General features: G+C 44.6%; 1 protein-coding gene across 3 annotated transcripts in view; it reads left to right on the forward strand.

The window, feature by feature from the left end:
- Positions 1–59: 59 nt before the first annotated feature.
- Doa (Darkener of apricot) overlaps positions 60–16224 on the forward strand; it is a 36059-nt gene continuing 19894 nt past the window's right edge. For 2 of the 3 annotated variants that reach the window (XM_070997046.1, XM_065865553.2), the window contains exons 1-2: positions 5659–7538; positions 13529–13727. In XM_070997046.1, the coding sequence (XP_070853147.1) occupies positions 5896–7538; positions 13529–13727 (1842 nt within the window). In that variant the 5' untranslated portion in view covers positions 5659–5895. Of the gene's footprint in view, positions 485–1914; positions 2034–2192; positions 2289–5658; positions 7539–13528; positions 13728–16224 lie in introns of those variants that run through there. The other variant, XM_065865555.2, reaches the window with a different exon arrangement.

Raw genomic sequence — 16224 nt, forward strand, 5'->3', positions numbered from 1 at the left:
GCACAACTGGCCACACTGTAAGATATAGCTAAAAAAAAATTCAATTTAATCCGTTGCATTTTCCCGCGTATTAATTGCATTAGCTGCATTGCAGGCTTCCCAAAAAAGCAGCCAACCCAAATGGCCAACGCCATGCGGTAGAAAGACAGCCGAGTAGCTGCTGCAAATGGGAAAAACGCAGCAAGCGTAAAAAGGCGCCAAAAAGTGACGGCAGGTGAAAACAAACAGAAACCATACGAAATTCGGATGCACAGCTATCAACAAGAGGACGAAATCCATGCTTCTGCCCTCGATTAAGGACAAACTCATGCAAAACGGCGGCGTGCAGCAAGCGAAAGCGAATTTCTCCTGGCAATCGCTAACGCAACTTTTAAGCGGCTTGTGGCAGCGCTTGTATTTGCCCCGTTCGCCGTATTTGGCCCTGCCAGCGCCGCCCCTGGCCACGCCCCCAGTGACTATTGCGCAGCGGAACGTCGACGAAGAGGTAAGTCAGCTGAAAATCCAAAACAAGATATGAAAATGCTTGGGCGAAGATAGCGGGAAAACGAAATGAAAACAAGATATCCGAAAATGCTACCTGTCCATGGGATTTCGATGCTCCCATACAGGCGCAGACGTGAGCGTGCGTGTAAACAGCTGACTAGCGGCACGCCGCGTGGCCAGGGTTGTCGCCGTTCGTGCTTGTACAAATGCCACAAATTTTTAGTCTTCACAGTTATTAACAATAAATAGTTGGATATATTTAAACCACTTTCAATGGTTTAGTTACATCAAAAGAAAAAATATCCAGAGTTTCTGGCTCCACCAATTATATTAAATATTAGTTTGTTAATTAGTGCTCATTCAATAATCACTTATAGTAAAACGATATTCGTAGTGTTTTTTATTATAATTGTTGCAAACACCTTACTTTATTATTTTCAATAATAATTCGCTACATATTGCAATCCCCTAATTTGATTATTTTCATTGAAATACTACAATAGTTTTTTTTGTTAAAATTAACGCGATATATCATTTAAATGATTGAAATGGTAAACATTATATTGTACTGAAATGTACAAATTGTACAAAACCGCTCGTGTTGTACTGCTGCCGCGTGCTCGGCAACCCCTTTCCGCCAGCGTTTTTTAACACAAGCCGGCGAGAATTTACCCAACACTGTCTCACAGACGTGGTGAATAAAATACCAAGTGACGTGAATTGTGGGAAAAAAACACGATTTTCAACGCAAACGCACATTATTATTTGGAGTGTGCAAAAAGGCCAGGAAGTGTTTAACACGCCAAGTAAACGTCAGGACTAGCAGGACAACGGATTGCAAAAGCAAATTGGCAGCGGCAGCTGCACGAATTGCGACAACAACACAACGGCAGCGACAGCGACGCTTTGGCCAAGCAGCAGCAGCAGCAACAACAATACCAAAGCAAAGCCAGCGGAGCGCATACAACAAAAATCAATTTTCGCGCTCGTGAAAAAAATCATCAGCAAATTGCAAGGTAGATGGGCTAATGGTTGGCTAATTAAAATGCGAAAGTTAGTTTTGGTTTTTGTTTTGTCTCTTTTTAATTATTATTTGTGGTCTGTTTTTCCATTGCACCAATACAAAGGTGAGGTATTGCAATTTGGTTAGGCGCCCGCGTGTGTGAGCTTATGTGTGTGTGTGCGTGCCAGCTGTATTCCGTACTGTACTCACCTCTTTGGTGGGAACAGCTGAAAGGGGGAGGAGGAGAAGGCGGCGGTGGGCGATTGAGGGGCTGTTCCCAGTGCTCACACCACACGTTGCCTTACAGTTCATATGTACATATATGTCCATATATTATATATGTGTAACATTCTAGTATATCTTATAGGTGTCCCATTGGTTCGGCTATCATCAATCCCACTGATATTGTGTGTATACCACTTTTTCAGATGCCCAGAACACGGCGACTCCACCACTCAAGGGATCGCTCCTCGGCGGGCACACGAGACAAGCGCCGACGACTCGATACTGCCGATCATTCGCCACCCCTAGCTGAGGCCCCATCGCCGTAAGTTCGCCCCTCATATGTGCAAATATTCTCCCATATTCGATCCCATATTCTCGGGCTGCTCTTCTTCGAGCTGCACGAGGGATTGCGATTACTCACTACCCAATACCCACTGCCCACTGCCCATTGGTACTCATTGTTTCCATTATTTGACTACAGGCCGCGCATCACCAACACACATCACACCAGATCGGCGGCCAAGCGAAGGCGACACGAACTCGATGCCAAGAAGGCCCAGATATCCAAGGAGCCCACGTAAGTAATTCGGATGGGTCGTAAATTTGGCAGTCCCTAGTCAAGGAGGGCAATTTGAGATAATCGATTCCATGTGACAATGATTTCTCAGTGCCAGAACGTCCCTTAAGGCAATATGCTAGTCTATTGGAAAACACTTCACAAAATATTGATTTAAATTGGGCAGGAACGTCTCTATTTTAACCCTTTATCAAATCAAATGCACATCTCCCATAAGACGTCAAAGATATCGATATAAAAAAAGGCACTAAAATATATTTTCCCCAAAATTTATTGTTACATGCCAAACAATTTGATTAGTCTTTTGGAATCCAGGAATTCGATTAAACATTGACACTATTTTCGAGAAACCATTTCATACAGGGAATATATCACATGGTATTTTGCGAAATACTCTACACGTCGCAATGAAATCTTAATGTAAGGCCTTTATCATTTGCCATATATTTTTGAAGGAATTCAGTTTAAAACTGCCAAACATTTTTGTAAATGTATGTTGTGTAATAATAATGATTTTGTAACCGTATCAAATCTTTTTTGCATGAAATTTCGTAATTAGTCTCTCAGTCGCAGAAATCAATTCCATGCGAAAGTAAAATTCGGCTAGTCCAAAGAAAGTTATTTTCAGACCATTACCAATTTTAAATTGTACGCATTTAAATAGAAAAAGACATGAAAGGGGAACCAAACAGCTTAAATTAGGGACTTTGAAATTGTTACCTAGAGAATAAAATCTTGATAAAAATATGCTAAGGCTAATGATCTTTAAGAAAGTCTGAATATATGTATTCACACGTTTCTTTTAAATAGGAAGTATATTTTACCTGAGTGGCAAATAGAGGAAGGAGCCATGACATCACATCTTTCTCCACAAAATACCCAGCTTCGTGTGAATGAACAAACTTCCCCGATGGGAAACCTTTCGAAAAACAGACTCGAGTCTTGTCCATGTAAACTGGCTCTGCCTACTGATCCACGGGTATTTCCCCAGCTGTCGGAGATGTTGGCAGCCAGAGTGTCCTGCCCACGCAGCTACGTATGTAGCTGCACTCCTCGGGACTCGCTTTCTTTGAATAGCTTGTAAACGGTCGTGTCTTTAATGGTCCATGGCCTCATAAAGAAGTGCCGCTCGAGCGGCAGGAGCAGCCGGAGAGACAAATTGACATTCGGCCATATATGGGCAGGTGAAATCTGCGCTGGTTCCTGCCAAGTGAAGAGTCATCCTCTTCAGTCGGCTTACTGTAAATTAATGCGGACTCAGCGATTTCTTTGTGCTGACCCCCTTCGGGAGGCCGGTGGACGTAGGCGGTGGATCTCGGTGATCCTGGCGGGTTGTCCCGCTGCATTTCCTTGCCTTAATTTATGCGCCTGCGTATTTAAAGCGTATTTGCATATTACTCAAAACAACGGATAACTCGAGGCGCGACGTTGTCGCATTTATTATTGTTTAATACACTTGGCTTGGCCTTTTTAGGTAGTTGCAGCAACAGCAACAAGAGCATCTTGGGGAGTTGGCTTAATCAGAGTCGCATTTTGTAATTTATACGACACTAGCAGCGACCGCTTTCTTTGTCGATAAAGTGACGTTTTCATGCCCGCCACTGGGGTGCTGTCATTGTTTATTAACCTTTTGCATTCGCCATAAAACACGTTGGCTAAGTGTTCATGAACCACAGCAGCACAACAGCAGATTAATCGACCTGTCCCGGCTCATTACTCAAAAGTTGGTGACATCTTGCAACGCGGAAGTGTGCCGAAAAAAGCGCAGCCCAAATATGAAAATCAAGCGTAACGATAAGGAATACTATTCTTAAATGTATATATTGCTCGCATTTCCGCTATCCTCTTGTTTTATTGTCGATCATATGGGTTGATGATTTTCAATTTCAATCATTTTTTATTTAAATTACAAGCCATCAATTGGATGCACGCATGGTGCGGCGAATTCGCTGGCTCGATTTCGATTCCGACGATCTGTAAACTGGAAATGCGAGCAGCGAAGTCAAGCGGTAGAGGCGGCAGAGGCAGAGCTGAGGCAGCGGCGGTACAACCGACACTTGTTCGCTACCAACTTGTCGCTCGATTGCTCAGTCGCAACGACAACTCGAAAGCGAATGGAGGTGCTGGCTTCTTCGCTCGTCGCCGTCGCCGCCGTGCAACCGCTATTACCCAGTGTTTTTTAAAAGAAATGTACGAAACCATTCATATATTGTTTATAATTTGTTAACAAATGCATTGTGTGGCTCTGAGCCGCGTGTGATTTGTGTGCGATTCTCGCGACTTGTTTATGCATCCTGGCCAAAAATAATAATTCGCCTACCGAATTTCAATTCGATTCGATAACACCTCCTCAATTGTTCCGAGAAGTTTCAATGCTGTGCATTCTGTGTGCTCTACAGAGCTTTAGAGAACAGGGGAAAATCACTGGCCAATGAGGGACAAACCTTAGCCAACACGGGTTAACTAAACCTAGATAAGATAACTCCCGACTATGACGACTACGACGCCTACTACTTTATCAAAGACGGGGTGAACTGAACGGATGACTTGTAGGAACCGGACGTGCCGATTGTTGTTTTTATTGGCCAAGGGATTTTGCACTTATTTCCGATAATATTACTCATAGCGCGTCACAACAAGTTGGATCTTTTCAGCTGCGGCTGCGGCTGCTGTTGACCCGTTTGGCCGTTTGGGAGCCCCAAGACTTGCGTTTCCTTTTCGAATCAGGTTAAAAAAGTAAAAATTGTGAAAACTGGTCGGAGGAGGACCTGTTCGCGGCCGGGTCTTTGAGCTCAGCGCATGCGCAGACACTTTCTACCAACTACCAATGTATTTTCCTCGCTCCGCGAATTGCATAAAGCCTCCTCAACTGGTTGGCGTTTTGGGGGTCTTATCAATGAACTTGCCATCCGGCTTGCCAGTGGCATCCAGCCGGTAACTGGAGGCCAATTGGATTTGCCTGCCATAGGCTAAATCGCAGTCAAGGTTCAGGGTTATTGTAGCAGCTAATTCAATTGTGGCCCTCGCCGTGCTGACAGGCCAAAAGTGGCTAAAACAAAAGCAAAATAGGGCCAGCAAGAAGTCGCACAAATGCAGAGGGTTTTTGTGGGCAATGGGTGATGGGTGGCCAACTCATAAGCCATAGAGAACGTGTTAATTACACGCGTTTCAACCAGCCCAATAGACAAAAGAAAACAAGTGTGTGTTCGATAAATTATTGAAATGAAAGGCAAAGGCTGGGCCAAGGCATTTCCACGGAATCTGGCCGACTGGGCGCTGTAGATTATATAGTAGTAGTCCGCTCGCGACAGGCCAAGTGTGTGCACAGCATTGAAAATTAAGGCAATAAAATTCTCAAATTCTCAAGCAGCCAGCGATATACAAATGATAACGATAAAGCTTAAGATAAGCGATCTTCAAAGTGCACGCGTTTAAAGTAAACGTTCAGCGGTTTAAATTTCAACGCCAATTCTAAACAAGATCACAAGCAGCAACAAAAAAAAAACATAAAACATCATTGCCCCGCAGCAACATCAGCAATTACGAATAATTAACCAACGAGCGAGTCTATTTAACAACGAAATAAAAATCATAAAAAGCTAACAAAATGCCAGTCGTTGGTCAACAGTATGGAAATGGCTTTCGGCCATATAGCTCCTTTCGAGTTCCGCGCGGCAGTTGTGGCTATGGCAACAACAGCAGCAACAGCAACAGTAGCAGCAGCAGCAGCAGCAACAACAACCCCAGCAGCAGCACTGTCCAAATGGGAGCAGCAGCTTCTCAACCCCTCAGTAGTAATGGAGCCAACCGATCGATGGTGAAATCAGTGCCAGGCAGAAACAACAACCCACCAGCTGTGGGATCATCGTCCACCTCGACAGCCTCGTCTAGTTCCTCGATCCATCAGCAGGGTGTAACCGGTGGCAGCCACTTTGTCCGCCAGCAGCCCTGGAGGAGCAGTTATTGCACTAGCAACCGTCACAAGTTGCAGCCTGATCTGCATCCCCACCACCAGCAGCAGCAGAGATTGGTGAATGGTGGCAGCGTAAAGCCACTGACACCCAAGCTGATCCGTCGCATCGAAAGTACCTGCTCCTCCAACGCGCCGCCCACACGCCACTGCAAGGCGAGGGCGCCACTACCACCCACTCAGGCTGCCCGCCCGGTGACTACGCCCAGCACTGCCAGAAAACAGTATCAGTCAGCGGGCTCAGTATCAGTGTCATCTCAGCAACCGATGGGCACACCAACCAGCCAGAAACGCACTCATCAGGCGGGACGAATGGCCGCCAAGGAGAATTGCCCGGCACGCTTGGGACAGCGCTCCAGCAAGAACTACCCGGCACCGCAGCCACCGCTGCCAGCGCGCAGGCAGGTGGCCACCAATGATCTCACCAACGGAGGTGGAGGAGCCGGAAAGGCCACTCCTCTGGCCCAGCGTCGCCAGCTGCCGGCCACGCCTAAGTTGAGCCTCAAGCAGCGCAACAACGGGTGCACCCACAACGGAGAGGGAGCTGGCTCCTCGACGGGCTCCAGTGATTCCCATGACTCTCCGCGTCTCAAGAAGGCCTTCTCGAATAAGTTCCCCCAAGGGTTGCCCTTCGAGGAGGAGTTCTACGGACGCAATCGCTCCTACTCGCAGTCCTCGAGCAACTACAGTTTCTACAGTTCGGTGGGCGCGCCCACCACTCCCCACGATGAAGATGATGATGGCGATCTGGATGACAAGGTCCACCGTGATGAGGATGATGAGTTCCAACGCAAGCCGTCCACCGATGAGTCGCTCTATGTGGACTTTTCGAAACTAGTGCAGACCCATCAGCAGCGGCAGTATGTGCCCGCCAGCTCATGGATACGAGCGTCTCCAGATGAGTGTGAACTGCTCCGGAGCAAGCCAACTAGTCAGCTGACACCAGCCCAGCAGCGGAGGAAGAACAGCAAGTATGCGCGATCGATGCACGAGTATCTGTACAGCGATGAGCCTGGCCAGACGAGGATCAAGCACCGGTTGTCCGTGGTGGATGAACCGGAGGATGGATACTACAGCTATGCTGCGGGAACGCCAGATCCGCTGCCCTCGCCACCGCCCACCCCCCGGACGGACATCTATGTGGCCGCAGCTTCGTGGGCTCCCAAGCCGCTCTATCCCGACCGCGTGCTGTTACCACCAGCGGATGGCAACAACAATCACCAGAAGCAACAGCCGCGTCGACGGTCGGAGCACTTGGGGTCCACGACGTGTGAGTATAAGTGAGTGTCTCTTCAGCATGCGGAAACTTGAATCTCAATATGTATCTGAAAACTGGAGCTATGTAGCCTTGAGTGGCGGCACAGCTTGCTGACTAAGCGTTCTGTCCGCACTTCATTTAGAGCCACCATCTCCACCTCCTCGCACTCCTCATTGTTTCTTCACCAACTTGAGCTCAAACCCAACTCAATCTCGTTCTCGATGATGTTTGTTTTCTGTTTTTATTTGGATTTTTTTGTCGTATCTTATATATATATATAATATTTGTTATTGTTGGCGTTGTGCCGCTACGATTCGGTTCAAGATCTCTCAGCCAAATTTGGTCAAGCACACCGCCCCTACTTATGAGCTGAGCCGCGAGTTGCGGTGTCCAAATGGTGAGCTCCGTCCGGCTCATTAGGCAACCTAAGCGCCGGGCTGGGCGGCCAACTGCAAAGCTTTTAGCGTTCTACACTCAAGTATGGGGCATACTTCATTTGGTTGAGCGATTCGGCCGACTCTCAACCCCTTTGCTGTCGCTTTGTTGACTTAAGGTTGCCCAAGAGGTTCAACCTCGTTGGGCACTTTCCCATGTTATATGCTTTGCTAAATGATCATTCGATGGAGCAGCAGATTTCTAGATTTCTATGAAATCCAGGTTCTGATCAATTAACACATTTCAGCAAATAAATCTAATAAAAAAGGGGATTCTGTGACGTATCAGTGTGATGTAAACATTTCCTATCATCAAGTTTCTAATTGTTATTAATTGTTAATGCGCAAAGATCTTATTTCTTTTTACATTATTCAAATTTATTTAAAAGGTTTTTTATTTAGCATACAATTAGCAACACAATTTAAGATCAAATAAGAACATTATTTTCGATATTTTTTACTATTTCGGTGTTTATTTTGAGCATAGCAGTTTTTTTGAGAAGGCAACTGATGCTTCTTAATTAATATACCGATAATTTATAGTTGATGCCTGTTTATGAACTGATAATTTCATGTGTGAGTTCCTTTTTCAAATTCCTATCCGCTTAATTGTTCGCAAATAGCTCTTCCCCCCAAAAATATTTTAAAGTAATTATATCAGCAGCTGGCCAAATGGAATCCTCACTCCGTCACTGTCGGCTTCCGCACCTTGGAACTTTTTTTTCTTAAGGGAGGGGCCCAAAGATCTCAGCTATACCTTTTGGGTTTTAATTTGGGTTTTTGTTTTGTATTTGGTTTGCTACTGTTTTTTTTTTGCTTGGGTTCATTTATCTGACGTTTATCACGATCGGAACAAACCGGACCTGTCTCCGCAGACCCATATACGATCATAATCGATGCTGCTACCGCCGTCAGCTGAGGCAGCCACTAAAAGCTGACAACAAAGCTTAGATCTTGAGCTTACAGTTCTCGATCGATTTCCGACAGCGCAAGGCAGGCCTAATCGAAAAAACGCCAAACAAACGATCTGAAAACAAATGTGAATAATGGATGCAACTCTCAGCGACAAATTAAATTTATTTTTTAATGTATTTTATTGACTTCCTATAAAGAGTCAGCCGAAAGGTGATTGACTACGCACAAAAAAACAAATACAAAACTCGCACCCAGACGCAGAGCAAACTGGCATAAATCACGAAATAAATCAAATAAAACAATGCAGTATTGAGAGATCTTCTAGAATTGATTTAAAAATTGCACAAACATTTTCATCGCTTCCTTTTTCGCTTTGTGTGAGTGGCTGTAAGTTTGGGAGCGGGTTGCTTGGCAGGGGGACATTTCATTTTGGCATATTTAATTTGGCTTGTTGTTGAATTCGCTTAACTGTTGTTTGTTTTCGTTAACAGTAATGGCCGGCTCGGTCCGTTTGAGCTGGATGGATGGGGTAAATCCGAGGGGCAGTCGGCGGAGATCTCAGTGCAAAATTTCATTACGTTCATTGAACCGGGCGATCTCTCGCTCGGTCTCTTGGTTACCGACGGATCAAACTGACTCAGAGTCAGACCCCGACACTGGTTGCCTGCTTGAACCCGACATGGCATGTCACTTCCTCCTCCTCGTCCAGTGGATCCAACTGATGCTCCTCCTCTTTAACTGACGCACAAAGGCCTTTCCATTATTTGCAGTGCTCATTTCACTAACTGTCTGAAGTGCTTATTGATGTCTTTCCCAAGTCTGCTGTTTGCGCAGACGCAACCATTGACCTTGCAATTGGCCAACGTCACCTCACCTGGCTTTGTGTTCCCTGTGCTCCTCAATGCCCTCATTTCGAGATCTGCCACCCAAATGGATTTGCATAATACCGCAGCTGTGTTTGGGCTGCTAACATACTTGGCCACTTACTCATTCTTTGTTCATAATTTCTGCTTTCCATCAGTTATACTCGGCAATATGTGTAACGGCACTTCTTTTGTCATTTAAGGCTCGCGACAATCATTTGCATTTCACCCGACCACTGCCCCATACTTTTGAACCTCATGGTAACTTTAAGACCTAGGGGACAAACCAAAAATTCCGGTTTCTCATTATGTTTCACTTGAAGACAAAGATATATGAGTAGTACTGGCTTCTGCTTTAATCAATGAGCAGGCAGACAAACGAAAACAAAGTTATGCCATATATATTTTTAATCATATTCAAGTTCTACTCGCCAGGGTTGGAGTTAACTTTTTTTGGTTCAGAAGTGTCACAAAAATAAATAGGAAGAAAAGATAGATGGTTATTTAAACACTCCAAATTAATGAATTCCAAATCACAATTATTCCATATTTGGAGTCTCAAGAAGCCAACTTTAAATTATGGGTAAATTGAGATTTTATATGGGAGTTTACTATTTCCGGAAAAACATTTTAAATTTAGCTTTTATATATGACAAAGTGCCAAAGTCTTGAACTCTCTAACCTTCAAGTCATCAATACCAAACAATAAGTAGTTCATGAACCAAGAAAGTTTACCTTGGTCTATTGACATAAACATGAGCCATAAGTCTTGAGTTTATTGATCCAATAAATTGTTTTGGAAATTTTTTGATTTTATCTCATCTGATGAACTGTCTATCACAAAGTTTAATATTTATTGAGCTGGCCTGTCATAAATAGTTCACGAACCATGATGGCGAACCTTGAACCATCCCTAGCATTTGTTGGGCTGTTCAACCGCATTTGGGGTATTTTTGGTGTGTAAGCGCATAAATCCGAAATGACGCATGACTTCTGCAGTTCATTGGAAGCGAAAATTGGAATCCAATTGTTAACGCTTTTTTATATTATATTTGTATAATATGTATGGGGTCTCAGCAGAGGGGGTGGAGGGTAGATCGCATATGTGCGATACGCTTTGCTTAATGTATTTATGGCAATTTCAGGGTCAGCACAAAAAAAACGCTAAATACAACAAAACGAAGAAAAATCTGTCGAGCCGCAACAAATGTTTGTCGGCGGTTGGCGGTGCAGGCAGCTCTGGTTGGTGGGCTTAAAGTGTCTCAGCTGCTCTATGTAAATCATGAAAAAAAACTGGTTTTCGAATGATTAATTTCATAATTCAATAACACGGCTGGCTTATAAGAAACTATTTTATATTCTCGTTCTCCAAATGGCAAGAGAATTGCAGACCCGCAGTGGGTTATTGTTCTTAGCGGATTTTGTTCGAGCTAATCTGACTCGCTGAATCTTAACACTAATTGTTGTCGCAGATTCTTTATCATCTGAGAGGTGAAAAAAGAGGTGTACATGATTCGTACAAATTGCAGGCCATTAGGGAAGTTGGCCAAGAAACAATAGCGTTTATTTGTGATTAATTGCGGCATTCTTTGCCTGCGCACTTGCATAAAATCAAAGTTGGCAGCAGGAATCGGTCAAGGTCGTCACAATCACTCAAAGGAAATGGTATCCACATGTGGGGAATGATAAGGCCAGAAATGGGATTGGCCTGGCCATAAAATTGTTGTCGTCTCATCTGTGTGCCTGCGAAAAGTCGAGGCCAACAGAGAAAAATAACAATATAGAACCCCCGGTGCGTCTGAGCTGGCAAAATCCTCAAGGGCAATCCGCTGAATGAGGAACTCTATAAATATGGGCGCGATTGTTAATTTACCTCATGTATATAGCGGCTTAGAATAAAGATTTTTCAATCCTTGAAATTATCAGCAATTCGCGTTGAATAGCCTCTTGTAACCCCTTCAGGCCAAGCAACTTTGTTTTTTGGTTTCCCATAGCCCATATCTTATCTTCTTTCCCACAGACTGTCATAACTTATTACCACGCTGGGCAATAAAACGTTTGAACTCCTATGATTACCTCCAGATCAACCCAAAACATAGCTACCATAAACTGAGGTAGAATATTTTAGGTAACTATTTCCCAAGATATCTTATCATAGGCCACCGACCATATCAGAGCTTTCCTCGTTTGAAATCGACCAAACCCTTTGTTTACATTTACCTTAACTTATGTTTGCGGTAGTCGCGTTGAACCCATTACTCGTGCTCTTTTAGGTCAAAGATAATTTTTTATGAGGCTTTTTTTATTAGTCAAGCTTTTGACCCGTTCGACTTGCCTTGAGTGAAATATTAAGCCAATTACCTTACACAACGCCGATCTGAAATGCTCCAGTCCAAATTGGGAATCTATTATGAACTTGCTTTGCCATTCGCTTCCTACCCTCCTACCCCTCCCACTCTTTTCAGCTTGTCGAATTCGAAATCGGATTCGGATTCTGGATCTGAATTTGTATCCGAATCAACGAATCATTAATATCCAATTACAGTTGGCCATAAAAGCTGTTCTAATTTGCACGCAGCGCGTCATTAATCATAAATCAAAATGCCGAAAGAGCTTGGTTCGGTGGCTACCATGGAGAGTTATATTCCTTTTTGTTTATTAACTGCCGCAAGGCCGTAAGCGGCTTTTCCGCGACAGACGCCAGTCAGAGAGAGATCAGATCGGTTCAATTCAGTTCGTTTCTTGGCCAAGAGTCTATCCAGCCTACGGATCTCCGTATCTATCCCAGCTCTACAGAGCATGTGCGCTCAAGTAGTTTTCTTGGCGGTTGCGCAGGCGTTGAGCTTTTGTCATATACATATAATATATATACATACATATAGATGCAGGTCGGAACTAACGAACGAACGTACTTGTAGCCAAAGTCACTTTCAGCTTCAGTTCGGTTCTGTGTTTCTCATAATTTGTGCCCAAATTTAGAGGCTTTTTGGGGGCCACGTGGGCGATCTGTGAGCACAGACAACCGACAAAAATTTTCGTAATCGCTCAATGAGAGCTGGTTTTGCCTTATTAGCATATGTAGCCGTAAGACTTCTTGGATTTGGGAGTTGGATTTGGATTTGGCAGAGATTGGGATTGAGCACTGCATAGGTCAGTTATCTCTTGCAATCAGCTGATTCATGCCAAGATCTCTGCCCACCCCCACTTGGGTATCTCTTGGCTTCTTGGCTTCGTGGGGTGGGTGTGGTAAGTGGATGTAACATGAGCATGAACATGAGCTACCGATGTTATTGACACAGTTTCTGGCCTCGATCGGAGTCTAGGGTGCTGCTGTAGCTGGGTACTGTTGGGTTCACTTCAAAACTGACGACTACTGCCTTACATTGTGTCATTCCTCGAACCATGAAGTACTCTCAAAGGCATTTGGCCGGAGGTAAAGGTGGGCCGCTGCCAGCCAGCCAGATAGATAGATAGCCAACAGCTGAGGTAGCCATCCGGCCGAGTTGATTAACTTGATTGGTAACGCAAAACCGATTCGCCAACACACGTCTCGCACACTCGCTTGCCGGTCGGTCGCCTGGCTTAAGAATCCGGCGGCAAGGCGAGCGTGGAACGTGGAGCGGCTTACCTGCTAAGTAGCTGAGTATCTGAGTATCTGAGCAGCTAAGTAGCTTTCCATGTTGTCCATGTGGCTGGGCGTTGCTCCAAGGACGGCCATTCATCCGCCGCTGCCGGCTTCATGCTGGTTATTAGGTAATATTTCACGAGATCCAACTAACCGAACACCTTTCTTTTTCCAGTTTCGATGACAGCATCTCATCCCGCCGACGCAAGGAGCGTTCGAAGCGCTCGCATCGCAAGTCCCCAGCCGCCAGTCGGCGGCAGCACAAGTATCGCTACAGGGACGAGACCTCCCACTCGAGCTCCCGTCGCCGGCATCGCGATCGCGCCAAGGACGAGCGCGACAGCGGACGCAACAACCGCCAGTCGCAGGCTAAGGTAAAAACTTTTCATTTTATAATACACCACACATAGCAAACAAGTGAAAATTGTAGGCAGGGCAACGAAAAAAAAAAGAAAAGTAAAGGAAAACCGAAAAAAGAAAATCACAAACTAAGAACTAAAAACTAAAAACCGAAAGCTAATAGCAAAACAAAATGGTAAAAGAACAAATTAGTGCGGACAGATACAGATACTATGTATATACGAATACATCGGACTGATTTTAGTTAACTAACCACCGCCTGCGTTTCCAACCCTGTGCATTGCCAAAAGCTGTGCCGCTCGATTGATCAGTAGTGCTAGTGGTGCCCCAACCATGCTGTTCTTCAAGCGGTATCTTGAGAGGTCGCAGCAGGTGGCCGACAACTTCGAGAGCTCCCAGATCCCGTGCTACATCAAGATGCGTGACCTGCCAGCGCCACCGGTCGTGGATCACTGTCGCGATCTGATCCTGGCCAGCTGTGCGCTGCGATTCATGCCGTACACCGAGGATTGGATAGTTGTTGAATACTTTGCCGATCACGACAGTGATTATCTAGTAAGCGTGTACCCTTGCAGACGGTATGCTTTCTTATCTCTGGAACCCTCAACCCCACCCACTAACCCAATCGCTTCCCAGATGTGTGTGAATGTTGTACCCCCTATTCTCGATTACAAGTCAAGTGGATCAGTCAAGTGATCAGCGCGCTATCACCATCGTTCGACCGCTCTCTCCTTTCTTATCTATGCGGCGTTGAGCTAAATTTGTCATTAGATGTGTCACATTGCTCTGGTTCTTGGTCTTTTGTGGTACAGTGATTACATGAGGAATTCCCTGTAATCAGTATTCCGGAATGTGAGTGCAACTGAATATGGAAATAATTGTTTCGCAGGGCTTCAAGGGGGCAGGGCACTTGAGAACTCGGGGAGCAGCATGAGTTGTATGTTGTTGCTGATAAGATAGTACTTATAACAATCTTACTTGGTTGAGCAAGGCCATTAAAATGTGTTGAAATACGGAAAACTTAATTAGAGCATGGGGAAATATAGTTGTTACATATAGAAATCAATATTTGATTGGTTATTTATAGAAAGGCCGTTTAATTAGTCATGATAACCTTCTTAAGTAATGAACCATGAACTCATACTATTAAAATCGCTTCACGCAGTAGTTATTCCATTAATAATTAAAAGTAACTTAAGGAAGAATAATAATTTTTTTGGAAGCAACACAGCTACATAAGTGATATTTATCAGCAATAAAATGGAATTTATATAGAGCAGTTAAGCGAAACCTTGGCAATATAAAAGTGGAAATTAAGCAATTTCTATGCAATCTTCGCGTATGAAAAACAACTCTTAATTAAGCGAGATCTTTATAGTTCCCATTCACTGTTGGTGGTTCTTTATAGTTTCCCCCCTGTGCCCAACACACCCCGCTGTTCTAGTTATTTTCGTTCAATTGATCATTTGACATTAACTCGTTGATGGCGGCCAGAGTTTTCTTTTCTGCTCTGAGATCTGATGAGATGAGATACTGCTGCTGGTTCTGCTGCTGCGGATGATGCCGACTGCTCCTCGCCAGCTTTGCCAGTTGCCCATGTCGCCGCCAATTAAGTGGGCTGAGTAACTCGCATAGAATTCCACTACGCGTCATCGTTTAGAGCCGCCAAGATTCAGTATTTTAGGCAGTTGGAGCAGCAGCTCATCATCCGGAATGGGGCGAAAACGGCGGCAAATGGCTGTGGCCTGGAAACGGATCTGGATGGGCAGCAGCAGGAGGAGGAGGAGGGTTTCCCCGGCGATGGTGAGAGCGTGGCCATAACCCGCTGCCTGATGCTCAAGCGGCAGCGCAACCACTTCGATCTGGTGGCCCTCTGCGATATGCCCGTGGATAAATATGCCGGCGACAATTGGATCGTCGATGAGTACTTTGTGGACCACAATGACGACTATCTAGTGAGTCACTCTGAAATTCAGATTCAGAGATTGTCGGCGAGTATCTTTCGTTGTGTTGTGTTGCATGGTCGCGGCCCTTCCTCTCTTTAATCCTATACAGAAATTTACATTTTAAACCAAAATAATAGCACTGCTTGAGACTTGGTTTATAAATGTTTAGTTGAGGATTAAGAACTATAGTATGTTGTATGTCACACATATAAATAGATGTTACTAATAACATTTCTTAAAGATGCTTATATGTTAAAAACTAAATTTAGTATTATTTTGTAAAATATTTGAAAAAGGATTTATTTGTTTAGATAAGTTATCGTTTCCCTGATCCCCTGATCGACTCAACTCTATTCCCAGAATGTCTTCCACTGAACAAGTTAAAACTGGAAATTATGATACCTATGATTTATTGGCAATGCTATTATTTTGACCGCAGCTATATACACCGAATTTACACGGGGCTCACGCGCCCTGTCTGTACTCCCCTGTATATATGCACTCATATATACATTTATCGGTTCCTGAGAGCGACGCCTTGGGGATTCCTCTCCATGGTCTGCGC

Source organism: Drosophila suzukii, chromosome 3, assembly GCF_043229965.1.
Source record: "Drosophila suzukii chromosome 3, CBGP_Dsuzu_IsoJpt1.0, whole genome shotgun sequence".
Classification (NCBI taxonomy): Eukaryota; Metazoa; Arthropoda; class Insecta; order Diptera; family Drosophilidae; genus Drosophila; species Drosophila suzukii.